Raw genomic sequence first — 25,843 nt, 5'->3', positions numbered from 1 at the left:
TTGCCCTTTCTAGCCTCTGTTTCCGTCCCCAGTAATGCCAAAGGGATGAGCGTCCCCATGGGTCAGTGTCCCAAGTGGTCACCCCCAAATCAGGGCATCAAATGGAGCCACAGCATCTCTCAACTGCTTGGCTGCTTCTCCCTCTTATGCTTTCAGATGAAGTAAAAGGGTTTAGATGCTGTCATGTTCTTCTCTGCCTGGTCATTTGCTGCTTCTGGACGTCAGGCTCTAGAGAGGGGGGAGGTTTGGTTAACTAAATCCCATTTGGGGTCTTCCCTTGCACAAAGCCTGTGAGTTGGCTGTGCCTGCACCCAGAAAGGCCAACAAGCCCCTGCAGGTACCTAAGGACATCCCATGTCCCAGGCTGCTCTCCTGCCTGCTGCAGGCCTGACAAGAGGGAAAGGCAAGGAGGGGGAAATCAGGTGTGTTTTATTACTAATGATGTCCATCGTTAGCATCAAATGTGTTGGAGGAGAGGAAACCGTTTGGAGTTAGGGTTAGGGGATGCTGCTCTGGGTTAAGGGATGCTGCTCTGGGTTAGGGGATGCTGCTCTGGGTTGGGGGATGCTGCTCTGGGTTAGGGGATGCTCTGGGTTAGGGGATGCTGCTCTGGGTTGGGGTTAAGGGATGCTGCTCTGGGTTAGGGGATGCTGCTCTGGGTTAAGGGATGCTGCTCTGGGTTAAGGGATGCTGCTCTGGGTTGGGGTTAAGGAATGCTGCTGTGGGTTAGGGGATGCTGCTGTGGGTTAGGGGATGCTGCTCTGGGTTAAGGGATGCTGCTCTGGGTTGGGGTTAAGGAATGCTGCTCTGGGTTAGGGGATGCTGCTCTGGGTTAAGGGATGCTGCTCTGGGTTGGGGTTAAGGGATGCTGCTCTGGGTTAGGGGATGCTGCTCTGGGTTAAGGGATGCTGCTCTGGGTTGGGGTTAAGGAATGCTGCTCTGGGTTAAGGGATGCTGCTCTGGGTTAGGGGATGCTGCTCTGGGTTAGGGGATGCTGCTCTGGGTTAAGGGATGCTGCTCTGGGTTGGGGTTAAGGAATGCTGCTCTGGGTTAGGGGATGCTGCTCTGGGTTAAGGGATGCTGCTCTGGGTTGGGGTTAAGGAATGCTGCTCTGGGTTAGGGGATGCTGCTCTGGGTTAAGGGATGCTGCTCTGGGTTAAGGGATGCTGCTCTGGGTTGGGGTTAAGGGATGCTGCTCTGGGTTAGGGGATGCTGCTCTGGGTTAGGGGATGCTGCTCTGGGTTAAGGGATGCTGCTCTGGGTTAAGGGATGCTGCTCTGGGTTGGGGTTAAGGAATGCTGCTCTGGCTTAGGGGATGCTGCTCTGGGTTAAGGGATGCTGCTCTGGGTTAAGGGATGCTGCTCTGGGTTGGGGTTAAGGGATGCTGCTCTGGGTTAGGGGATGCTGCTCTGGGTTAGGGGATGCTGCTCTGGGTTAAGGGATGCTGCTCTGGGTTGGGGTTAAGGAATGCTGCTCTGGGTTAGGGGATGCTGCTCTGGGTTAAGGGATGCTGCTCTGGGTTAAGGGATGCTGCTCTGGGTTGGGGTTAAGGGATGCTGCTCTGGGTTGGGGTTAAGGGATGCTGCTCTGGGTTGGGGTTAAGGGATGCTGCTCTGGGTTGGGGTTAAGGGATGCTGCTCTGGGTTAGGGTTAAGGGATGCTGCTCTGGGTTGGGGTTAAGGGATGCTGCTCTGGATTAGGGTTAAGGGATGCTGCTCTGGATTAGGGTTAAGGGATGCTGCTCTGGGTTAGGGTTAAGGGATGCTGCCCTGCGTTGGGCTTAGTCGATGCTCCTCCCGTGTCTCACGGACACAGCCTGAGCTGGGACCCGGCTCCCACCACCCAGAGCCAGGGCCGGACCCTCTCTCCGGTGAAGGCCGCGCGGGAGAAGATGAACATGAGCCCCCCTTCGTCGGCATCGAAGAACGCCACGGTCCCGCCGCCGTAATCCAGGTGCACGCTGACCCTGCGCGGCACCCAGCGCAGCGGCAGCGGCGTCACCTTGCGGGCGGTCAGCGCCCGTACCTGCCCCCCCCAGCGCTCCAAGCCCCAGATCCCCCCCTGCGGGCAGAGCCTGAGGTGCCCTTTGCGGTCGATGGAGTCCCGGGCCACCCCCAGCGCCCAGTCCCCGCTGTCGCCCACCTCCACGTCCCAGCAGTGCCGCCCGGCCGCGAAGCCCTGGCAGCCCAGCACGAAGGGCCAGTAGGCAAAGCGCTGCGGGTTGTCCGGCACGGCCCGGCCGCCCGGCCCGCGCCGCACGCTCTTCCCGTCCTCCGACAGGATGAGGTCGGGATGGGCAGTGTCCGGGTCCAGCGTCACGGTGGCTGCGGGTGCGGGATAGCGGGGTTAGGAACGGGGCTGGGGCCAAGGCGGGGATGGGGGGAGAGTGGGAGGAGCAGCAGGGCACGGGGTGGTGCCCGAGGGGAAGACGCATCCCGAATGGAAGCATCCCAAGGCAGGGCAAGGCGCTGTTTGTGAAGCGGAAAAGCTGGGTTCGACCCGCCAGATCCCCAAAGGAAAGGCGCACAGGAATGGCACCGAGCCCATGGAGAAATCCCTGCGGGGTTTGGGCTACGCTGGGAGAAGAAAGAAGGAAGGGAAGGGATGTGGGGTGCCTCCTGCACAGCCGCAGGACGAGACCGGAGCGGTTCAGCTGAGCTCAAAGAGCTAAGAGCTGGCGCTGGGTGAGGCCAGCCCATTTCCATGTTCCCGGCATCAGGTGCCTGTGCCCTGGAGGGGGGGTTCTTCCAGCTGCAGGGCTGGGCAAACCCGTTGGGTTGTCCTGATTTTCATAGCCCTCCTTCAGCATCTCCTTGGGGTTCCACCTTCCCCTGACAGGGCTCTGGTGTTCTCAGGCTCAGCCCTTCCTGGGGCTGGAATAGGCTGGAGGGGGAGCTCCAGCGGGAGCATCCTTCAGGAAGCAGGCAGAACATGGACAATCGGTAGGGATACAGGTGGGTACCGACCTTCTGACCAGGAACGCCCTCTGCTCCCCGTCTCCTCCATCCCCATTCCCAAAGCATATCCATATGGGCAGCTCTTCCAGCTCTCCCAATGCAGGTCAAGCAGCTCCCCCTCCTCAAGCCCTTCCGCACCTTGCAGCTTCCTGAGGGTCTCCTTCAGCGCTCCGTTCCTCCAGGAGAAGTGACAGGATCTCTCTTCCGACTCCGGAGAAGCATCTGCTTGGAGCTGGAACGTCCCTTTTCCACATCTAGGCAAGAGGGAAAACCTCACCTTGGGAATCCTCATCCCCAGGGGGAATCTGGTGCCAGCAGGAAGGAGGCGACGAGCACATGGCGCTGGTGGTACCCGAACGCCCTTCCAGACCCCCTGAAGCAGCCACCGTGGGCATTGCTCCACCACGGTCACTCCCCTTGGGAAACCCCATGGAACGGCCTTTTGGAGAGGCCGCGTACCTGCTGACGGTGCTCCTTATGTCCTGGGGGAAGGAGAAAGAGGGAAAGGAAGCTCAGTGGGGACTCTTCTCCAAGATGCCTTGAAGGAACGTGGCCGCTGCCTCCTCTCCCAGCTTCAGCCCACGGACCCGATGCTCCGGGCCGCCCATCGCAGGTGATGCTCCTTGCGGCCCTCACTGCTCCTTCCCCAAACCCCTGATTCCATTCCCTTTACCCCCGTCCTTCCAGGCTGCAAATCCCCCTCCCCTCATCCCCTTGGGATCTGCGGATCTCCAGAGGCAACAGAAGCAAAGCGGGACTGGGAAATCCCATCCAGGCGGGATTTCCCCTCCCCGTAAACCCCTGTTCGTGGGATGAATTCGCTCACCGGTTGCTGCTTCTTCTCTTCTCGCCCTTGTGCCTCGGTGTCCAGCTGGGAATTCCCTGGGAATCTGGGGGCGGTTTTGGCCTGCCTCTTCTCAATCTCATCCTTCAGGTCTTGCAGCTGGGACAGCGAGAAGAAAGAGCCTGGTCGGGACCCGCAGCACCAGGGCTCCCCTTTGGAGACGCAAACGGAGGCGCAACGGGATGGGGAAAGCCTTTCCCGCACGGAAACACCCTTCAGGAGCCCGAATCCCCCCCCCCCCGCCCCGTTTCGTTCCCATTGAACCTGATGCAAAAGAAGCCCCCGTGAGCTTGGGGTGAAAGCCTTGATGCCCCCGGGCTGCAGAGCAAGCAACGAGGAGCAAAGGGCTGACCCTGAGCCCTTGTGTCACTGCCCAGGGACCTTGATACCCACCAGCCCCTCCAGTTTCCTGCACTCCAGGGTTTCTGCTCCTCTCGGAGACCTTCTCCCCCTCCGGAACAGCTCCCGAGCTCCCAAAGTGAACTGAAAGGGCCCAAAGCTGTCGGGTTTATCCCTTTGCTGGGGCTGGATCTTTCCCTTCCTGTTCCTCCCCACTGCTGGATAATGGAGCCGGGATGCGCCGAGCCTGTGCGTCAGGTCCCGTGTGCCACGGCAGCGGGTGGGAGGAGGGAAGCAAAGCACCTTCTATCCCGAGGGCTGCCTCTCCCTTCTCTCCCTTTGGGGATGGGAATTAGGCAAAGCCATCCCCCGAGAGACATTCCAGCCTCCGGGAGCTCACGGATGGGGAAAACAGAGAGGGAATTGTGTGACCAGAGCCTCGGAGGGGCTGGCACTCAACGGGCACCCAGGCCATGGATGTGCCCATCGCTTTGTGCCCTCCAAGAGGCCCCATCCTGGCTCCGAGCTCGCAGGGGATGGTTTCTAAGCCGGTTCTAACCCTTTGCTAAGCCCCATCGGTAGCTACACATCCGCATGGGAGCAACTGGGAGGAGTGGAGACCCCACGGAAGGGATGGCTCCCATTGCTTGGCCAGCGTTGGAGGTGCACGTCCCCTTCCCGGCGAGCTATTCCCATCAGAAAGCCTGGAAGCTCGGGGCTGCTTGGCTGCCACCCTGCTCCTGGCGTGTCAAGGAGGAGCCCGCGGATGTGCCCTGGAAGCACCTATGGAACGTGGAGACCCAGCTGGAGGTGCCTGCAGGGACATGGAAGGAGCCGCGGGGCTGGAGGTGGAAGGGAAACGTGGATGTCTACCTCCAACCAAGCAGTTCCAATGGGATGCGGGGGTTCCTGAGGAGCGTGGGGGATAACGCGTGCCCGGGAGATGCCTCTTCCCATGTGGGGCTTTCTCAGCAGAACCCATCGATCTCCAGGGAATTCCTCCAGGGGAACGGGAACACCTTATCCTTGGTGCCATCTTAAGGCACGTCAAGGATAAGAGGGTTATGAGGGGCAGTCAACATGGCTTTACCAAGGGGAAGTCGTGCTTGACCAACCTCATAGCCTTTGATGAGGAAATAACATTGGGGATGGATGATGGCAGAGCGGTGGATGTGGTCTACCTTGACTTCAGCAAAGCATTTGACACAGTCTCCCACAGCATCCTCATAGCTAAATTGAGGAAGTGTGGCCTGGATGATCAGGTAGTGAGGTAGACTGCAAACTGGCTGAAGGACAGAAGCCAGAGAGTTGTAGTCTATGGGGCGGAGTCCAGTTGGAGGCCTGTATCTAGTGGAGTGCCTCAAGGGTCCGTACTGGGACCAGTATTATTTAATATATTCATCAATGGTTTAGATGAGGGAATTGAGTGTACTGTCAGCAAGTTCGCTGATGACACTAAGCTGGGAGGAGTGGCTGACACGCCAGAAGGCTGTGCTGCCATCCGGCGGGACCTGGACAGGCTGGAGAGTTGGGCAGGGAGTAACTTGATGAAATATAACAAGGGAAAGTGTAGAGTCCTGCATCTGGGCAGGAACAACCCCAGGTTCCAGTATAGGTTGGGGAACGACCTGTTAGAGAGCAGTGTAGGGGAGAGGGACCTGGGGGTCCTAGTGGACGGCAGGATGACCATGAGCCAACACTGTGCCCTTGTGGCCAAGAAGGCCAATGGCATCCTGGGGTGTATTAGAAGGGGGGTGGTCAGTAGGTCGAGAGAGGTCCTCCTTCCCCTCTACTCTGCCCTGGTGAGACCGCATCTGGAATATTGTGTCCAGTTCTGGGCCCCTCAGTTCAAGAAGGACAGGGACCTGCTGGAGAGAGTCCAGCGCAGGGTGACTGAGATGATGAAGGGAGTGGAGCATCTCCCTTATGAGGAAAGGCTGAGGGAGCTGGGTCTCTATAGTTTGGAGAAGAGGAGACTGCGGGGGGACCTTATTAGTGTATATAAATATATAAAGGGGGAGTGTCACGAGGATGGAGCCAGGCTCTTCTCAGTGGCAAACAATGATAGGACAAGGGGTAATGGGTACAAACTGGAACACAAGAGGTTCCACTTAAACTTGAGAAGAAACTTCTTCTCAGTGAGGGTGACAGAACACTGGAACAGGCTGCCCAGGGGGGTTGTGGAGTCTCCTTCTCTGGAGACATTCAAAACCCACCTGGACACATTCCTGTGTAACCTTATCCAGGTGTTCCTGCTCCGGCAGGGGGATTGGGCTGGATGAGCTTTTGAGCACCCCTCTTTGCTGTCCCAAAGGCTATGGAAAGCCCCCGTAATGATCCACCCATAGCAAGGCCGAGAGCCCGAACCAAAGGGTTCTTCCATGGAAGCCGAAGGTAGGGATGTGGCCGAGGTTGGGATCGGCTCCCAGAGCAAGGCAGTCGGTTGGGAAAGGCCACGTCCCCTGGGAGAACAGGCTCGGGATCTGCCTTGAGATGGGTGGCAGGGGGGAAGCGCTTTGCCAAGGCATTCAAACAGGCCATTAGAGCCAAGGATAAGCTTTAAGGAGCACCCAAGCCCTGCGTGTTCTTTCCGGATTCTCCTCCTCCTGATGCGCTGCCTCCATCCCCTCGCCCTGCCTGGTCCTTGCCGGCGTCCCCATGTCCCCATCCCCATCCCAATGGACACAGAGAGGAGCCGTAAGCCCCTTGGCCACCATGCTCCGAGCACCCTCAGCGACGGATGCTCAGCCAACGGGGGGGTGCAAACGGCCTTGCTATGGGTTTGGGACCGCCATGGAAGCGAAGCCAAGAGGTGGGCTCTGCCGGAGGGGGATTTATAGGATAGAGGTTAGGGTTAGGGTTAGGGTTAGGGTTGGGGTTGGGGTTAGGGTTAGGGTTAGGGTTAGGGTTAGGGTTAGGGTTAGGGTTGGGGTTAGGGTTAGGGTTAGGGTTAGGATTAGGGTTGGGGTTAGGGTTAGGGTTAGGGTTAGGATTAGGGTTGGGGTTAGGGTTAGGGTTAGGGTTAGGATTAGGGTTGGGGTTAGGGTTAGGGTTGGGGTTAGGGTTAGGGTTGGGGTTAGGGTTGGGGTTAGGGTTAGGGTTAGGGTTAGGGTTGGGGTTAGGTTTAGGTTTAGGGTTGGGGTTAGGGTTAGGGTTAGGGTTGAGGTTAGGGTTAGGGTTAGGGTTAGGATTAGGGTTGGGGTTAGGGTTAGGGTTGGGGTTAGGGTTAGGGTTAGGGTTAGGGTTGGGGTTAGGGTTGGGGTTAGGGTTGGGGTTAGGGTTGGGGTTAGGGTTAGGGTTGGGGTTAGGGTTAGGGTTGGGGTTAGGGTTAGGTTTAGGGTTGGGGTTAGGGTTAGGGTTAGGGTTAGGTTTGGGGTTAGGTTTAGGTTTAGGGTTGGGGTTAGGGTTAGGGTTGGGGTTAGGGTTAGGGTTGGGGTTAGGGTTAGGTTTAGGGTTGGGGTTAGGGTTAGGGTTAGGGTTAGGGTTAGGGTTAGGGTTAGGGTTGGGGTTAGGGTTAGGGTTGGGGTTAGGGTTAGGGTTAGGGTTGGGGTTAGGGTTAGGGTTAGGGTTGGGGTTAGGGTTAGGCACTAACCCGAACTGGGCACTGCCGAGGGTTGGAGCAGCAGGAAAACAAGGGGAGGAGACAGGGAAAGGTGATTTCTTTGCATCGAAACAAAATAAATAGGGAATAAGGGGGCAAATGTGTAAAGCTGGCCTCAATAATGGACATGAGCACGTTTAAAATGGGGATAAAATGAATGACACGGGGGTTTTTTACGTGTTTTGGGTATTTATCGGTGTCGGTCTTGGGCTGAACCAATCCAACAGTAGAGTTCCAAGAGGAAAAGGCTTTTTGGCCTTTTTGCCTTGTCCCTGTTGGAAAAGGCGAACGGATTCAAGGGGGGGGCACTGCAACCCCCCAATGTCCCTGCACTAAAACGAGAGCGGAAGCCCCCAGGACTCCCTTCCAGGCCTGGAATCCTTGGATCTGCGGGGATCTTTTCCTTGTACTTCTCCGCAGCTTCCTCGATGGGGACCGGGGAACGTTTGGGGCTGTTTGCTGGGTGCCAGCGGGGAAATCAGCTCCTAACAGAGGGGAAGGATGCGGAGGGGAGGGATGCTTCTCGTCGCCTCCCATTGGATTGGGTTTGGAGCCGGGTATGAGCGGACAGAGAGCAGAGGGGAGGGCAGGGGTAAACCCACACTCAAGGCGCTGTTTTCATCGCAAGTGAGGGATCAAAGCCTTGCTTTCCTCTTGGGATCCCTCCGCACCAAAACCTCCCAGCCCCATGCGAGAAGCGCTCCAGGCACCCCAAGGTAACGGCTCAGAGAGGGTCCCTGCGCCAGGATCGGACCCAGCCCGAAAGGTTTTTGGTTGAGACCCTCGGGGTGCGAGCGGAGGGGGAAAAAGAGGGCAACGGCGGTAAAAGGAGCGGAGCGCCCAACGTGGGGCTCGAACCCACGACCCTGAGATTAAGAGTCTCATGCTCTACCGACTGAGCTAGCCGGGCTGCTGCAGCGCCCGCCGCCTGCCCCCGGGCATCGCGGCGGCCCCGGGGCGCCCGTTCCCCGCTGCCCGCCTCGGGACGGGGCGTTCGAGGCGTTGGAACGCGAACGTGAGGGTGAGGAAGGAAAAGTAAGGCGGAAAGAGAGGCCAAAAGAGCGAAGTGTTTCTGCCCGGTTTCGAACCGGGGACCTTTCGCGTGTGAGGCGAACGTGATAACCACTACACTACAGAAACGCGCTGCGGCCGGCGCTGCCGCCGCGGGGCTACGAGCGTGCGAGCGCTGCGGGAGCCCTGCCAAGGGCGACTCCGGGCGGTGGCGGAGCCCGGCGAGGGCGCGGGCAGCAAAAAGCGATTTGGGGTGAATTGGGGAGGTTTCAGGTCTCCCAAAGCGGGACTCGAACCCGCGGCCTTCCCGTTACAAGCCTGGCGCTCCAGCCGCTGAGCCACGCCCACCCGGCCGGAGCGGTCCTCCAAGGGCACAGAGTTGCGCGGGTAGACAGACCCACAGCCGGCCCCCCCCCCCCCTCAGCGCTAGGGCCGGGCCCCAAGGCGGAAGCGGGAGCCGCGTGCCATAGCAACACTTCCTGTCACGTGCCCACAAAGGGCGGAAGGCGGAAGCGCCGCGGAGGCTCCTGTCGGTGGTACCATAGAGACGAGCGGCCGCGGCGGCGGCAGCGGGGACAGAGCGGCCCCGGCGGCGGCCAGAGCGGCGCTTCCGGGAGCGGGGAGCGGTGAGCGGGAGGACTCGGTCCGGGAGGAGGAGGAGGAGGAGGAGGCCGCGGTTTGGCTATGGCGGCCCCGGCGGCGGGCCCCGGGTCGCGGCTGGACCCGGTGGAGACGCTGCAGGAGGAGGCGATCTGCGCCATCTGCCTGGACTACTTCGTGGAGCCGGTGTCCATCGGGTGCGGGCACAACTTCTGCCGCCGCTGCATCTCGCAGCTGTGGGCCGGGGGGGACGCGGAGGCCCCGGCCCCGCAGGAGGAGGAGGAGGAGGAGCTGGAGGAGGAGGAGGAGGAAGAGCTCGATGTGGAGCAGGAGGAGGAGGAGGAGGAGGAGGAGGATGGCGCCGAGGAGGAGGAGGAGGAAGAGGAGATGTGGAGCGAGGAGGAGGACCCCGAGCTCTGGGGGGACCCCGAGGAGGAGGAGGAGGGGATGTGGGGCGGCGGGGCCGGGGGGGAGCTGTACTTCGGGGAGGAAGAGTACGATGAGGACGTGATGGAGGAGGCCGTGGAAGAGGAGGAGGAAGAGGAGGACGAGGAGGAGGAGGAGGAGGAGGAAGAGCAGGCACCGGCGCCCATTGGGGCCGCCCCGGCGCCGCGCCTGCAGCCCTTCACGTGCCCGCAGTGCCGGAAGACGTTCTTCCAGCGCAGCTTCAGGCCCAACCTGCAGCTGGCCAACATGGTGCAGATCATCCGGCACCTGCACCCGCACCCGCAGCGCCTGCTGCCCGCCAGCCCCGCCGCGGGCCTCGGCGGGCCCCCCGGCCGCTGCGAGAGGCACCAGGAGCCGCTGAAGCTGTTCTGCGAGGTGGACGAGGAAGCCATCTGCGTGGTGTGCAGGGAGGCGCGCAGCCACAAGCACCACAGCGTGGTGCCGCTCGAGGAGGTGGTGCAGGATTACAAGGTGCGGGCTGGGAGCCGGCGGCGCTGGGCTGGGTGGCTGGGAACGGGGCGGGATGGGGGGGAAGCTGCATGGAGCCGGTCCGGGGCGGCCCCGCACGGGTTGGGGGGTGCTCCTGGGCTGCGCTTCCCTCGCGGATGGGAGGAGGATGCCCATGGGGGGCTGAGGCCGGTGGAGTCGCAGCCCCTGGAGAGCTTCAAGGGGGTTGGGAAGGGGGAAGGATGGGGATGGGGTGGCCAAAGGCTGAGGTTGGGGGTTTTCCCCTCAGAACAAGCTCCAGAGCCACCTGGAGCCGCTGAAGAAGAAGCTGGAGCTGGTGCTGAAGCAGAAATCCAACGAGGAGGAGAAGATCACGGAGCTGAGGGTAAGAGCCAGGTCCGGCTCCCATTCCTCAGCCTGGCAAGGAACAACCTCCCCTTGGGGTCCGGAGGACGTGGAATGGGGGGGGGGGGGGGGGGATTAGTGGAAAGCTTTTCCCCTCTTCCCCACGGATCTGAGCGCTTGGAGGCGATGCAGCCCCTTTGCTGCAGCCTTGGGGAGCTGCACCCCTATGGGAGGGTGAGGGCGCGCTCCTCCCGCCCCATTCCAGGACAAGATGAAGCTGGAGATCAAGGAGCTGGAGTCGGACTTCGAGCTGCTGCACCAGTTCCTGGTCGGGGAGCAGGTGCTGCTGCTGCACCAGCTGGAGGAGCGCTACGAGAGCCTCCTGGGCCGGCAGAGCAGCAACGTGCGGCTGCTGCAGGAGCAGAGCGCGGCGCTGCGGCGGCTCCTGGCCGAGGCCGAGGACAAGAGCCGGCAGGACGGGCTGCAGCTCCTGCAGGTCTGCTCCGCTCGGCACCCAAGGGGCTGCCATGGGGGGGGCGTGGCTGGAGCAGCTCCCGTCGGAGACGGGATGAGGACACGAGCGCTGGAGGAGGGCTCCGAGCGGCTTCCAAGGGGGATGGACGTGGGAGAGGGAATTCAGCGTGGAGAGGAGGAAGCTCTTCGCTGTGAGGGGAATGCCCAGGAGGTTGGGAATGCTCCATCCCTGGCAGGTGGGACGGAGCCTTGGGTGCCGGGGTTCAGTGCGAGGTGGCCCTGCCCGCGGCAGGGGGCTGGAGCTGGATGATGGCGAGCTCCTTTGCAACCCAAAGCGTGCCGGGATTCCCTGAGGGATGGGATTCTCCCCCTCCGGATGCGCTCTTCCCTGATGGTCTTTCTCTGTCTCTTCATTTCCCGCCCGGATTCCTCCTTTCGCAGGACATCAAAGGCACGTTCATCAGGTCAGTCACTTCACGCTGCTCCAAGTGGCTTCTCCGGGGTGCGGGGAATGGCCTTCCAGGGCACTTTGGAACCTGGGTGACCTAGGGATGGTGGGATGAATGTGGCGATGGGAGCTCCTGGGAGCAGGAAAATGGGATCTAGGGATGGGGGGGGGACAAATAGGAGAGAGGAAAGTCCATAGGGATCCTTTATCCCTTCTACTGGACCAGCCGCCCGGATGTCTGCCCTCTCCTGGTGTGTGTTCCCTTCCCTGTTTGCAGTGCTCAATCCCGCTTTTCCTTCCCCTTCCCAAGATGTGAGAACATGAAATTCCAGGAGGCCGAGATGGTGCCCGTGGACGTGGGGAAGAAATACCGGAACTACTTCCTGCAGGACGTGGTGCTGAGGAAGATGGAGAAGGTCTTCTACAAGGTCCCTCAAGGTGATGAGCGCGTTGGGAGACTCCCTGGAGCCGTAGGGATGGGGGGATTCCTTCTCCATGGGGCTGGGGTTAACCTGGGAACAGAGCACCTCCTGTTCCTGCCCTCTCGCTTCACCTCTTCCCATCTGCTGGCTCCAGTCCTGGAGCTGAGATTTGGGGGTTTAAAAGGGGGAGATTTGGGGTTAAAAGGGGGAAATTTGGGGTTAGAAGGGGGAAATCTGGGGTTAAAAGGGGGAAATCTGGGGTTAAAAGGGGGAAATCTGGGGTTAAAAGGGGGGAATTTGGGGTTAAAAGGGGGAAATTTGGGGTTGAAAGGGGGAAATCTGGGGTTAAAGGGAGGAAATCTGGGGTTAAAGGGGGAAATTTGGGGTTAAAAGGGGGAAATCCGGGGTTAAAAGGGGGAAATCTGGGGTTAAAGGGGGAAATCTGGGGTTAAAAGGGGGAAATCTGGGGTTAAAAGGGGGAAATCTGGGGTTAAAGGGGGAAATTTGGGGTTAAAAGGGGGAAATCCGGGGTTAAAAGGGGGAAATCCTGGGTTAAAAGGGGGAAATTTGGGGTTAAAAGGGGGAAATCCGGGGTTAAAAGGGGGAAATCTGGGGTTAAAAGGGGGAAATCTGGGGTTAAAGGGGGAAATTTGAGGTTAAAGGGGGAAATCTGGGGTTAAAAGGGGGAAATTTGGGGTTAAAAAAGGGGAAATCTGGGGTTAAAAGGGGGAAATCTGGGGTTAAAGGGGGAAATTTGGGGTTAAAGGGGGAAATTTGGGGTTAAAAGGGGAAAATCTGGGGTTAAAAGGGGGGAATCTGGGGTTAAAGGGAAGAAACCAGGAGGATTGAAGCGACTGAAGCCCATCCCCTCCCCAGGATGTGGGATTGGGATTCCCCATGGCCTTCGGGCTGCCTTGAACCCCTGTCTCCCGGTGTCCCACAGCGGAGGTGACGCTGGACCCGGCCACGGCGCACCCGCGGCTCAGCCTGTCCCTGGACCGCCGCAGCGTGCGCCTGGGGGAGCGGCGCCCGGAGCTTCCCGACCATCCCAAACGCTTCGACTGGGAATTCTGCGTGCTGGGAGCGCAGGGCTTCAGCGCCGGGCGCCACTACTGGGAAGTGGAAGTGGGAGGCAGGCGAGGCTGGGCAGTGGGAGCTGCCCGGGAGCTGCCGCGGCGCAAGGAGAAGCCCATGGGCGCCCAGCAGAAGAGGGAGATCTGGTGCGTGGGCACCAACGGGAAGCGCTTCCAAGCGCTGACGGCCACGGAGCAAACATTCCTGACGCCGGGAGAGCGGCCCCGGCGCTTCGTGGTCTACCTGGACTATGAGAGGGGCCAGCTCTGCTTCTACAACGCCGAGAACATGAGCCACATCCACACCTTCAACGCCTCCTTCCGCGAGCGCATCTTCCCCTTCTTCCGCATCCTGGCCAAGGGCACCCGCATCAAGATCTGTGCCTGAGCCCCTGCTTTTCCTGCCCTTGGCATCTGGCGCTGCTGCTTTTCCTGCCCCTCGGATCCCGCTTTGGGATCCAGCGCTTCTTTTCTTGCCCCTTGGATTCCATCTGGATCCCGGTTTGGGATCTGGCGCTGCTTTTCCTGCCCCTCGGATCCTGCTTTGGGATCTGGCGCTGCTTTTCCTGCCCCTCGGATCCTGCTTTGGGATCTGGCGCTGCTTTTCCTGCCCCTCGGATCCTGCTTTGGGATCTGGCGCTGCTTTTCCTGCCCCTCGGATCCCGCTTTGGGATCTGGCGCTGCTTTTCCTGCCCCTCGGATCCTGCTTTGGGATCTGGCGCTGCTTTTCCTGCCCCTCGGATCCCGCTTTGGGATCTGGCGCTGCTTTTCCTGCCCCTCGGATCCCGCTTTGGGATCTGGCATTGCACTTGTCTCGCACCCACTTCCTTCCCCCAGCGGCTCCTCCCGGGATCCAAAGCCAGGTTTGGGTTGGAATTGGGGAAGGATCCACCTCAGAGGCAGTTTTCCTGCTGCCAGGAGCTCTTCTCTCCCATTCCCAGTGGATGACATCCCGGTGGGATTCTGTGTCCTGAAGCTCTTGGCTTCATTCTGAACCAACCTCCCATCATCTTCCCAACTCCCATTGGTGGTTGCACTGAGGCGGTTGGATTCCTTTGGGATTCACTTCCAACCTCCCTCAGACCCAGGCTGGTGTCCAGACCTGGAGTCGATCCCGCTTTTCCCTGCGGTATTCCCTGTTTTTGGGGTCTCCATCCCGTTCCCCAGCACTTATCCCACGTTCCTGCTCCTGTATTTATTTTTGCTCCCTTTTCCTCTCTCAATGTCTCGGCTGCTCCCGAGATTCCAGCTCAATCCAGAGACTCCGGATGTGTATTATCCCTCTTTTTGTTGGTGGGGTTTTATTCCTGTTGGCATTCCAGAGCTACTTCCAACTATTTTTGGCTAAAATGGGAATTAAATGGAGATTTAGTTTTATGAGATGTCAAATAATAAAGATTAAGGTTGTAAATCCGTGCCTTGGCCTTGGTGAGATCCCAACGGATCCAGCTCCCAACAAATGCAGCTTTCAGTGTGCCCTGGAGCTGGGGTCTTCCATGGATCCATCACTGGATCCCTCCTCCATTCCAATTGGATTTGGTCAAGCCCAAAAGTGCTGCCTCACTCCCACCCCCTGGACGTGGCACCCGAGTCCCTTCAGCTCTGGCTGGGAATGAGCAATCCAATCCCAGATCCCTAGGGAATGGCTGTATGGGCCCAGAGCTAAATCCTTCCCTTTGTGAAGGAAAACCCCTGGTGGGGATGGGACGAGACCACCAAGGCCTCTGGAATGAGCTAAATCCTGGTGTTTCTTGGGAATTGGGTGTGTGTGTTCCCAGGTTTTTCCAGAGTTTGGGAAGCACCGCGAGCCCCCCGTTAGCAGGAAGGACCCGGAACGTCCTCCCTCCATCCCATTATTCCCAGTGCTGTGGGACTTGAATCCCCGGCGCCTTTGAGGTTGGGAATGTGGAGCTGGGAATACGGGACCTGGGCTCTGATCCAAGCAAGGAGCCGGGATTGGACACCGAGCGGTGCCGAGCGCTGGTTTATTGGGATTCCCAAAGCGGCGCCTCAGCGTGTCCCGATGGTCACCTGCCACACGCGGACCAGGTTATCCGTGTATCCCGCAAAGAGAGTCTGCGGAGAGACGGGGACACCGGGAAGAGGTGGATCAGACAGGAAGGAAGGACCTCGAGCAGGAGCACGGAGGGGCCGAGGACCCAAATCCCCCAGGAAAGGGGGAATCTGGTGAGTGCCGGGGGCGGGATGGGGAAGGAGGGATGAGGGAAGCTCCTGCTGGCACAACTGTTCCCATGCTTGGAGGATCCCCCCCCCCAATCCCCATTCCCGGGGCTGGGATGCAGGGACAGGGACAAGGGGATGGCTTTTACCTGCCCATCTGCAGACCAGGCCAGGGACGTGCACTGGGGCGGCTCCGCTTTGCTGCTGGTGCTGATCACCTCCTGCTTGAGCTCATCCACGATGATTTTCCCTTCCAGATCCTGCAGGAAGAAAGGGGAAGGAATGAAGGATCCTGGCCGGGAGCTCCGGATCCAGCTCCCGATCCAGCACGAGGAGCGCTCAGAAACAGCCTCTGGGTTTCCACACGGAGGCACTCGGATGGCATCAAGGGTTTCATCACAGCTCGGCCGAGGAAGAGGGGGGTTCCCAATGGAATTCCATCGGGATGGCGACGGGGACATACCCAGATCTTGATGCTGGGCCCGGTGGCTGCGCAGAGCCAGTAGCGGTTGGGGCTGAAGCAGAGGGCGTTGATGATGTCCCCTCCATCCAGCGTGTAGAGGTGTTTGCCCTCGTTGAGGTCCCACAGCATGGCCTGCCCGTCCTGCGGGATACAGGGAAGGCCTGGGAAGCACTGGGATGAGCCAGGCCCGGAGGGGGGGATGCCGGGATGCGGAGCTTTGGCTGTACCTTTCCCCCCGAGGCACAGAGGGAGCCGTCAGGGGACACGGTCACCGTGTTCAGGTATCCCGTGTGCCCGATGTGGTTGGTCTTCAACTTGCAGTTGGCCAAATTCCAGACCTGGATGGAAGGGAAAAGGGGATAAAGGCTGCTCCTGCCCCCCCGAATCCTGGGAACGTGGCAGAATTCCAGCCTGGGCTTGGCAGACCCCGACTCACCTTGACCAGCTTGTCCCAGCCGCACGAGACGATGATGGGGTTGCTGCTGTTGGGGGAGAAGCGAACGCAGGACACCCATTCCGAGTGGCTCTCATCCTGGGAAAACAGCAACGGGATTGGGAGCAGGGGGAGGACACCCGGATCGCTCCCCCCCCCCCCCGCCATTCAGGGGGGGCTGCAGGATCCGAGCCGGCGCTCCACGGCATCCCTCCGATCCCTCCTAACCCTCAAGGGCGGGCTGATTCCCACTGAGAAGTGATGGGAAAGCTTTTCCTTCTGGAATGGGGGAGCTCACCTGCACCGTGTACTTGCAGACGCCCAGAGTATTCCAGAGCTTGATGGTCTTATCTCTGGAGCCTGACACGATCTGCCGGTTGTCGGAGGAGAAGGCAACGCTCAGGACATCCTTCGTGTGACCCACGAAGCGACGGGTGGTGGTGCCACTGCCGGCAAAGAGCGGGGAAATCCCGGATAAATCCCCCCAAAACCGGGGCGAAACGGAAGGACCGGGGAGGAAAACCCGCCCCTGGAGGGGTTTATGGCAGGGAAGGAGCGAAGAAGGATGAGAAGCATCCGGATGAACTCAGCCCATGGGGAATGCTGGGGAGCCCGACCCTCTGCTCCTGCACCCCCAATTGAGCCCCAAGGGGCTGGAGCCCCCCCCCCCCAGCTGCTCTCCCATCATAATTGCAGGACGTGTCCTCAGATCCCGAGGGATCGGACAGGAGTCGGGGTAATCATCAGGAGAGCAGGGGGGAAGAGCCACCACCGCTGGGGTTCATGGGACCATGGAGCGGGTTGCCTTGGAAAGCGCAGGGACACCTCACGCTAGAGCGGATCATCCACGAGTCCACCCCACCTGCCAGGCATGGAGCTTTCCCAGCTGCTCCATTCATCCCATTCCCGTGCCCCACCGCCCTCACAGGGAAGAGCTTCCTCCTCCCCCCCCGAACTTCCCATTCCGGTTCCATCACCCCTTGCCCTCTCCCTCTCCCCATCCTTGCAGCTCTCCAACCCCTCCTCTCCGCCAGCCCCATCCGGAGCTGCTCCACGTCCCAACGCTGCGCACGCAGGATCCAAGCGGATCCCGGCGGAGGGCGAGGATCCCTTCCTCTGGATGCAACCCTCGCCCCCCCCCCCCCCCCCCCCGGCCCCCGAAGGCAACGCGGGCTCACGTGGTGAGGTCCCAGAGGCGCAAGGTGCCGTCCCACGAGCCCGAGAGGGCAAACTGCCCGTCGGAGGAGATGACCACGTCGCTCACGAAGTGCGAGTGCCCGCGCAGGGCGCGCTGCGGGATCCCGTAGTTGGTCTCGTCCCGGGTCAGCTTCCACATGATGATGGTTTTGTCTGGGATAACGGGAACGAAGCACGGGGCGGGGGGGGGGGAAGCGGGATCAGCCCCAAAGCAATGGGGGGGGGGGGGGGGGGTTGAGCCCAAAGGGGTGCCCGAGAAAAGGGGGGGAGGTCGCTGCTGCTCTGTCCCCATCACCACGTCCTGCCCCTAACGCACAGCCCATGGCGGCTCCAACCCCCTCTGGGGGGGGCAACAAGGCCAATGGCTCCCTCTTGACACCAACCCCCCCCCCCCACGATGGTTTCGTCCGCTCCAATTGGTGTCCCCCCCCCTTATCCCCCCCCCGGCACCGATGGTCTCGTCCGTGCACCCCCGCCCCCGGTGTTCGGTCCCTGGCGGCGCGGCGCGGCCCTCACCGCGGGACGCGGACAGGATCATGTCGGGGAACTGCGGCGTGGTGGCGATCTGCGTCACCCAGCCGTTGTGGCCCTTCAGCGTGCCCCGCAGGGTCATCTGCTCCGTCATGGCGGCGGCTGCACCGGCGGATGGCGGCGGATCCCACCGGAGAGCGCGGCCTGGCGCGTCCGCTCGCCGCCGGGAACGGAGAGCGAGAGGAAGGGGAGGCTTCCGGCGGAAGCGGAAGTAGGCCGCGCGGCGCCGTACGGCAACATGGCGGCGCCCTCGGACTGCGCCGTCGCTATGCGCGCCGCCATGTTGCCGTACGGAAAGAGGAGGAGGAGGAAGGAGGGAGATGGGGGGATACGGAGAGGGTCGGGGGGGGTTGTGGCACAGAGAGGGCCTTGAGGAGACCTTAAAGATCATCCAGTTCCAAACTCCTACTATGGATAGGGAGAATAACACCAAAATAAGGCAAAAAGTGATGAGAAGTGAGCCCAAAGTGGTGAGAAATGACCCAAAGTGATGTGAAATGATCCAAAAAATGATAAGAAATGACCCCAAAGTGGTGGGAAATGTCCCCAAAGTGATGAGAAATGACCCCAAAATGATGAGAAATGACCCCAAAGTGGTGAAAAATGACCCAAAGTGATGAGAAATGATCCAAAAAATGATAAGAAATGACCCCAAAATGGTGAGAAATGACCCCAAAGTGGTGAGAAATGACCCAAAGTGATGAGAAATGATCCAAAAAATGATAAGAAATGACCCCAAAATGGCGGGAAATGTCCCCAAAGTGATGAGAAATGACCCCAAAATGATGAGAAATGACCCCAAAGTGGTGAAAAATGACCCAAAGTGATGAGAAATGATCCAAAAAATGATAAGAAATGACCCCAAAATGGTGAGAAATGACCCCAAAGTGGTGAGAAATGACCCAAAGTGATGAGAAATGATCCAAAAAATGATAAGAAATGACCCAAAGTGGTGAAAAATGACCCAAAGTGATGAGAAATGACCCCAAAATGATGAGGAATGACCCCAAAGTGGTGCAAAATGACCCAAAGTGATGAAAAATGACCCCAAAATGATGAGAAATGACCCCAAAATGATGAGGAATGACCCCAAAATGATGAGGAATGACCCCAAAGTGCTATTTTAGGGTGATGGAAACCAGGAACCGATGCCTCCCGCCTTTGGATAGGGCGCATTTCCCTTTGGATGGGGCAGATTCCCGGCCAAACGGGAGCTCCTTTGGATCCCTGCAGGCTGAGCTCCAGGTCCTGGCTCCACGGCAGCTGCCATGGGAGAAGCAGCTCCGGTTTGTTCCCTCTGCAGAGGAGCCCATTCCCGTGATCTCCATATCGGGATCCCCCCCCCCCCTCGGCCTTTAAAGCAGCTATAATTAGATGGGATCCAGCCCAGCTCAGTTGTCCTGCCCGGAACACGATCCCGGACCCGCGGCGTGTCCCCATCCCGCTTCTCGGGAAGAGCCACAGCCTCCACCACGGAGCCAGCCCCTCACTGCCATTGAGGGCCACCAGGTCCTGGTGAGTCTTGTGCCCTTCCATGAGCTCCGGAGGGAGCTGCGGGATTGGGATATCCTGTTCCATGGGGCTCTTCCCGGGAGGGAGCGGGAGAAACGTGATACGGCGCTGGAGGAGCCTGGGACAAGAGGGACCTTTAGTGCTGGAAGTGCCGCTGGGGGCACTGGGAAGCAGAAGATCCTATGGAAAGAGGGATCCTATAGAAGAATCCAATCGGATCGGGACCTTGCAGCTCCGGGAAGGTTTAGGATGAGAAGCACTCAATTGAATGACGATGATTCCTCCTGCTCTGAGTGCTTCAGGGAGAACAATTCCATTCTGGAATCGGGCCTCCCTGGCGAACGGATGAGGAGAAGCAAACGGTGGGATGTGCACCATTCCCATGGCAATCCCATCCTTGGAGTTTCCTACCGAAGTCTGAGAGCTGGGGAAAACAGGGAGCAGCCCCACAGCTCCATGGAGCTCTCCCTCCACCATCCCGGCACCCACTGGTGTTCCCAAGGGATGCTCCAATGCTGTTCCCTTCATCCGCACAGGTTGGCAGAGCTGTTGGAGGTGGTTCCAGGTGGGAAGCGAACCGGATGACGGACTCAGGTGGGCAAAAACCTATTCCTTAACAACGTGTGGCTCCTTTAGCTCCCCAAATCCCGCTCTGCCATTCCCGAGGCTGCTCCAGGCTCACTTTGCTCCTTAAGCTGCTCCTCTTAGTGCTTATCCCAGCGGGATGAGGCTCAGAGCCAGCCCCAAACCCATTCCCTTCTCTCCCTTTCTTCTTTTCAAGGGAAAAGGAATGCTGACCTCGGTGAGTGGTTTTCCCTCTTCCCAGGCTCAGGAATCCTAGAACGGTTGGGTTGGAAGGGACCTTCCAATGTGGAATGGGTTGGAAAGGACCCTCCAAGATAGAATAGGTTGGAAAGGACCCTTCAAGATGGAATGGGTCGGAAGGGACCATCCATCATGGAATGGGTTGGAAAGGACCATCCATCACGGAATGGGTTGGAAGGGACCATCCATCATGGAATGGGTTGGAAGGGACCATCCATCACGGAATGGGTTGGAAGGGATCATCCATCACGGAATGGGTTGGAAAGGACCATCCATCATGGAATGGGTTGGAAAGGACCATCCATCATGGAATGGGTTGGAAAGGACCATCCATCATGGAATGGGTCGGAAGGGACCATCCATCATGGAATGGGTTGGAAAGGACCATCCATCATGGAATGGGTCAGAAGGGACCATCCATCATGGAATGGGTTGGAAGGGACCATCCATCATGGAATGGGTTGGAAAGGACCATTCATCATGGAATGGGTCGGAAGGGACCATCCATCATGGAATGGGTTGGAAAGGACCATCCATCATGGAATGGGTTGGAAGGGACCATCCATCATGGAATGGGTCGGAAAGGACCATCCATCACGGAATGGGTTGGAAGGGACCATCCATCATGGAATGGGTCGGAAGGGACCATCCATCATGGAATGGGTTGGAAAGGACCATCCATCATGGAATGGGTCAGAAGGGACCATCCATCATGGAATGGGTTGGAAGGGACCATCCATCATGGAATGGGTTGGAAAGGACCATCCATCATGGAATGGGTCGGAAGGGACCATCCATCATGGAATGGGTTGGAAAGGACCATCCATCACGGAATGGGTTGGAAGGGACCATCCATCATGGAATGGGTTGGAAGGGACCATCCATCACGGAATGGGTTGGAAGGGACCATCCATCATGGAATGGGTTGGAAAGGACCATCCATCATGGAATGGGTTGGAAGGGACCATCCATCACGGAATGGGTTGGAAGGGACCATCCATCATGGAATGGGTTGGAAAGGACCATCCATCACGGAATGGGTTGGAAGGGACCATCCATCACGGAATGGGTTGGAAGGGACCATCCATCACGGAATGGGTTGGAAAGGACCATCCATCACGGAATGGGTTGGAAGGGACCATCCATCACGGAATGGGTTGGAAGGGACCATCCATCATGGAATGGGTTGGAAGGGACCATCCATCATGGAATGGGTTGGAAGGGACCATTCATCACGGAATGGGTTGGAAGGGACCATCCATCATGGAATGGGTTGGAAGGGACCATCCATCATGGAATGGGTTGGAAGGGACCATCCATCATGGAATGGGTTGGAAGGGACCATCCATCACGGAATGGGTTGGAAGGGACCATCCATCATGGAATGGGTTGGAAGGGACCATCCATCATGGAATGGGTTGGAAGGGACCATCCATCATGGAATGGGTTGGAAGGGACCATCCATCACGGAATGGGTTGGAAGGGACCATCCATCATGGAATGGGTTGGAAGGGACCATCCATCATGGAATGGGTTGGAAGGGACCATCCATCACGGAATGGGTTGGAAGGGACCTTAAGATCCTATAGTCCCCCCCCGAAGCGATGCTGGTGGCCGGCGCGGGGCTGCTTTGTCCCATCCGCTGCCAGCAGAGCTCAGTTCTGTGCCTCTCTTCCAGACGGATGGGATGCGAAGATCCGTGAGTGCCTTTTCCTGCCCCTTTATCCCTGAGGATGCGCTCCGGGTGCCGGAGCCGTGTCCTCACGTTCCCTTTGCTCGCAGGGCGGCTGAAGGAGGACCCTGGTGAGTGCTTCCCCTCCTCGTGCTGCTCCGTCCCCCACTGCCCATCACCAACCGGTTCTGTTCCTCTCTGTCCCATCCAGAGGAGAGCGGCACGGAGCTGGGTGAGTGGGGCTGGGCTCATGGGAATGGTCCTGCAGCATTCCCAAGCATTGCGGGAGCCGACCTGGCTTTGTTTCTCTCTTCCAGAGGAACGTGACACGGAAAATGGTGAGTTTCATCCTCTTTAAGGGCTCTTCCTACTGCTGCTACTTCCTACGGCGCCCCTTTTACCTTTATCTTTCCCTTTATTGACTCCGTTTTCCCGGATTTGGGAATTCGGAGCTCTCGGAGCCACGTTCCTCCTGGAAACGCTGCCGAGAGCAAGTGGCTTTCGGGGGTTATTCTGCTTCCAAACAGGCAGCAAGGTCTTAAAGCATAGAACTAGTGGTAAATCCTCCCTAGGGCAGCTAATCCTAGGGGATAATAAGGGATAAATCCAGGTGGAGCAGAGATTGTGTCTTGTATGAGGAGGAATCCAGCTATGGGATGTGGGAAATAACCTGGAGCTTTCTCTTCTCTTGTGGTTCATTGTGGGGGCACACACAGAGATCGGTACGTATCATCCTTATCCTTGCCATACGGACACCTCCAATAGGGAATTCCTCGTTAGATGGATCCCCTGTGAGCCCCGGGATCCATCCGCATCCCAACCCATGCGGGCTCTGCCCATCGCCCTACCCAGGGATTCCAATGGGTCAGATTCCCGTCATCCCTTAACCTTCATCCTGCTTTATCTCCCTGCCTCCAGGTGAGCTCACAGCAGACATCGGTGAGTGCTGATGCAATTCCCACCGGATGGGTTCCTGTGGGTTGGGATCGGATGATTTGCCAGGGGTTTATTCCTGGTTTCTCCCTTAAAAGGAGCAGAGGCTCCAGGAGACCTTAGAGCAGCTCCAGTGCCTAAAAGGGCTACAGGAGACCTGGAAGAGGGGCTTTGGATAAGGGATGGAGGGGCAGGACGAGGGGAATGGCTTGAACCTGGAAGAAGGAAGAGTTGGATGGATATTGGGAAGAAGGTGGCGGGACACTGGGATGGGTTGGATGGGGAAGGTTTGGATGCTTGGAGCAACCTGCTCCAGTGGAAGATGTCCCCATGGCATTGGGTTGGAGCTGGATGAGCCTTGAGGTCCCTTCATCCCAAGCCAAATAGTGAGAACCAAGGGAATTCCCAAGGCAAAGCCACTCGGAGAGGGCAGGAGCATCCCTGGTGAAAACGCGGCTTTCCTCTCCTCCTGTTGACCATTCCTTGCTTTTCCATGTGTTCCCAAGCAGAGAGCCTGGCCTCCGAGCTGGGTGAGTGCTTCCCTTCCTCTCGCCTTCGCTCCATTGGGATGGTTAGGGAAGGGGGGGTTCTGGGCTACAACTAACCTCAACCCATTCCACAGAACGGTGTGATTCCACGTTATTCCCGGATTTGGGATGGAGGATGATGGGGGGGGGGGGGGGGGGGTTGGGAGGGAGCATTCCCTGACCTGTGGCGTTTTCCCTTTCAGAGGAACGGGACAGGAGAATCAGTAAGTTCCACTTCTCATTCCCGGTGGGAATCAAAGCCCGCATCACCCCGTGTGCTCCGGACCTGGTTCCTAAAGGATTTGAGGGATAGATGGGAGGGTTTGGGATTGTCCCGTTGCGGAAGCGGGGTTTGGGCTGCTCGGATCAGCCTCAGCTTCCCATAGTTCATCCCTGTTTCCATCGATACGGGGAGGGTTCTTCTCCCATATCCCAAAGCCTCTTTGGGCTCATTCCTATCGGCTTGGGGCAGTTACAATACAACTTTTCCCTTGGGAAAGCCATTGGCACATCCATAGGGAAACCAAGGTGGATTTTTAAGGCTAATATTCCCTTATTTCCTCTGATTGCAGGCAAACTCACAGCAGAGCTGGGTAAGGAGGTTTCATGTCCTTAAAGTTATCCTTGGGGATGCGAAGTGCTGGGAATGTGAAAACCTGGGGAAACGGAGTGTTTGGTGGGATTTGGGGGGGGAATAAAAGGGGCTTAAAGGGGGATTTCTCCCTTTCCAAAGCTCCGTTTGGGGCTATTCCAACCCCAGGGAATGCGGCTGGGAATGGGAAGAGCTGTGGGTGTGTGTGCAGTGATGGGTCGTTGCTTGGCTCTTTTAGGTGACTGCGACGCCAAGATCAGTAAGTGGAATTCCTCCTCGGATGGGTGGGAAAACCGGAGCAGAGGGGGAATTCCGGCTGGAAACCCGGGTTCATGGATGGAGTAACATCCACACCCCGTAATCCCAGGGTATAACCCGAGGTGATGCTAAGGGTGGGAATCGCGACATTCCCAATCCAGCTCCCAGGGATAGGGAAGGAAATCACTTATTAACCGCTTTCCTGCCTCTTTTCCCCTCCTTTGCTTCCCAGAGGAACGTGATCGGAAAACCAGTGAGTATCATTCATGTGGCTTTGAGGAGAAACCCCCAAATTCGGGGCAAATCCGAGCGGGAAAAGTGCCAAATGGGAACATTTCCCCGCAAATCTCAGCCTAAGCTTTGGCTTTTCCCTAAATCCCACCCCAAATAACCAGGAATATCCTTTCCCTCCTCAGCCAAACTCGCCGCTGAAGTCCGTGAGTGCTTTTCCCTCTTTTCCATCCCAAACTCTGGCTTTTGGGGCTTGGAAACGTCCACTTTGGGTCCTTTTGCTCCATCTGATGCCTCTCCTTTGGCCCTGGTCCCAAAGGGCGCCTCACTGCTCTGCTGGGTAAGTGCGGTTCGACCTCCCATTCCCAGCATGGATCGTATGGAATGACACGGGAGGAGCCCTGCTCCCACCTCCTGGCCTTTGTCCTTTGGGAAGAGGGGCAAACCACCCCCAAAATGCGGGATTTGAGCCTTTCCCCTTCCTTTTCCATGCAGGAGACCGGGATTCGAGGCTTCGTGAGTACTTTTGGCTTCAATCTGGGTCCCAGGTGCCTTTTCCTCAGCCTCTTCCCAAAGGATCTCCTCTGCTGGGCACCACTTCCCTCAGTTTTCCGGTGTTTCTGTATCCCAAACCTTCCATCGCCCCCAATGGAACGGTGCTTTTCCTCCCCGCTATATTCCCTATTCCCTCTTTCCCTTTCCCTCCTCTTCCCTGTTTCCCACTATTATTCCACACTCTGTTCTTCCCCCAACCCTGCGTAAGCTGCATCCAGGGATCTGCTCCCGTTGTGCCCAGGGAGGAGATGGGAAAACTGATCCCAATACCCTCCTCTCTCCCCTTTTCCAGGGAAACTCACTGTGGAGCTCAGTGAGTAACTTTCCTGCCTGAAAAAGGGGGGAAAAGGGGAAAATGGACCTGGAAAACTGATGGGAATCTCTCATTCCTTCTCTTTGCCTTAGCCAAATGTGACGCCACGATCAGTAAGTGACATTCCCTGCTCCAGGGCGGATGCTGCCCGTCGTTGCAGGGGTCCCGGCATTCCTTCATTTGGGAAGTGGGAATCCGAAGGTCAAGGGGAGGGGAAAGGGAAATAGAAGGGGGGAAATTCCCATGGGAAGGGCTGAGCTGGGATCGTGGCGTTTGGGAGCTCGGATGGGATCTAACGGTGTTTCTGCTTGAAGGGATCTTCACGGTGGAGCTGGGTAAGTCCAATGCTTGATTTTCATTGAACTTCCATTCATTTTAAGGATTCCATTGATTTTTCACTGAAATGGTCCAAAATATCCAAGATCTGGGAATATTAAATCCCATCAAACTGTGGTTTTCCCAAAGGAATCCTCAATCCAAGACCCAGACTCGGCTCTGCCTCTGGGGGCTGGTGGGAAACAGCATCATAGGCGCTGAGATGGGGAAGTTTTAACCCCCCCCCAAAACCTAGAAATGGGAATAACGTGTATTTAATGGGAATAACAGAGAGCA

The 25,843-nt window shown here is 58.3% G+C and overlaps 4 protein-coding genes across 4 annotated transcripts; 2 read left to right on the top strand and 2 right to left on the bottom strand.

Moving 5' to 3' along the window:
• Positions 1–1,803: 1,803 nt before the first annotated feature.
• On the bottom strand, positions 1,804–4,627 carry LOC308231150 (E3 ubiquitin-protein ligase TRIM39-like; the record flags this gene model as incomplete). Its single annotated transcript, XM_080636289.1, has 5 exons — positions 1,804–2,324; positions 3,096–3,211; positions 3,417–3,439; positions 3,784–4,065; positions 4,541–4,627. 5 exons carry the CDS (start codon positions 4,625–4,627, stop codon positions 1,804–1,806), a joined length of 1,029 nt encoding a protein of 342 aa, XP_080492415.1.
• Positions 4,628–9,261: 4,634 nt separating this feature from the next.
• Positions 9,262–14,811, top strand: LOC308231177 (E3 ubiquitin-protein ligase TRIM41-like). Its single transcript, XM_080636333.1, has 6 exons — positions 9,262–10,270; positions 10,536–10,631; positions 10,857–11,087; positions 11,507–11,529; positions 11,824–11,951; positions 12,879–14,811. The coding sequence occupies exons 1-6, from the start codon at positions 9,437–9,439 to the stop codon at positions 13,394–13,396; spliced, it is 1,830 nt and encodes a 609-aa protein (XP_080492459.1). The 5' UTR covers positions 9,262–9,436; the 3' UTR covers positions 13,397–14,811.
• Positions 14,812–14,964: 153 nt separating this feature from the next.
• On the bottom strand, positions 14,965–18,007 carry RACK1 (receptor for activated C kinase 1). Its single transcript, XM_080636361.1, has 8 exons — positions 17,799–18,007; positions 17,264–17,435; positions 16,384–16,531; positions 16,089–16,184; positions 15,880–15,990; positions 15,653–15,793; positions 15,339–15,449; positions 14,965–15,084 (listed from the first exon to the last, which is right to left on the bottom strand). The coding sequence occupies exons 1-8, from the start codon at positions 17,905–17,907 to the stop codon at positions 15,019–15,021; spliced, it is 954 nt and encodes a 317-aa protein (XP_080492487.1). The 5' UTR covers positions 17,908–18,007; the 3' UTR covers positions 14,965–15,018.
• A 1,885-nt stretch (positions 18,008–19,892) lies between these two features.
• Positions 19,893–24,489, top strand: LOC308231149 (uncharacterized protein; the record flags this gene model as incomplete). The annotated part of the gene is made up of 9 exons (XM_080636288.1): positions 19,893–19,919; positions 20,107–20,127; positions 21,933–22,081; positions 22,741–22,761; positions 23,265–23,285; positions 23,486–23,506; positions 23,855–23,875; positions 24,113–24,215; positions 24,365–24,489. Exons 1-9 carry the CDS (start codon positions 19,907–19,909, stop codon positions 24,487–24,489), a joined length of 495 nt encoding a protein of 164 aa, XP_080492414.1. The 5' UTR covers positions 19,893–19,906.
• Between the last annotated feature and the right edge of the window lie 1,354 nt (positions 24,490–25,843).

Source organism: Psittacula echo (assembly GCF_963264785.1).
Source record: "Psittacula echo genome assembly, chromosome: 31".
NCBI classification, from domain to species: domain Eukaryota; kingdom Metazoa; phylum Chordata; class Aves; order Psittaciformes; family Psittacidae; genus Psittacula; species Psittacula echo.
Note: the sequence above shows the minus strand (reverse complement) of the source record. Positions and strands in the feature narration are given on the sequence as shown.

Coding starts and splice junctions, on each gene's coding strand:
- LOC308231177 (XM_080636333.1), top strand. CDS start 9,437: ATGGCGGCCCCGGCGGCGGGCCCCGGGTCGCGGCTGGACCCGGTGGAG. Junction 10,271..10,535: donor AGGTGGTGCAGGATTACAAG/GTGCGGGCTGGG, acceptor TTTTCCCCTCAG/AACAAGCTCCAGAGCCACCT. Junction 10,632..10,856: donor AGAAGATCACGGAGCTGAGG/GTAAGAGCCAGG, acceptor GCCCCATTCCAG/GACAAGATGAAGCTGGAGAT.
- RACK1 (XM_080636361.1), bottom strand. CDS start 17,907: ATGACGGAGCAGATGACCCTGCGGGGCACGCTGAAGGGCCACAACGGC. Junction 16,532..17,263: donor CGCCTCTGGGACCTCACCAC/GTGAGCCCGCGT, acceptor CTTTGCCGGCAG/TGGCACCACCACCCGTCGCT. Junction 15,794..15,879: donor TCTGTGCCTCGGGGGGAAAG/GTACAGCCAAAG, acceptor TGTATCCCGCAG/GACGGGCAGGCCATGCTGTG.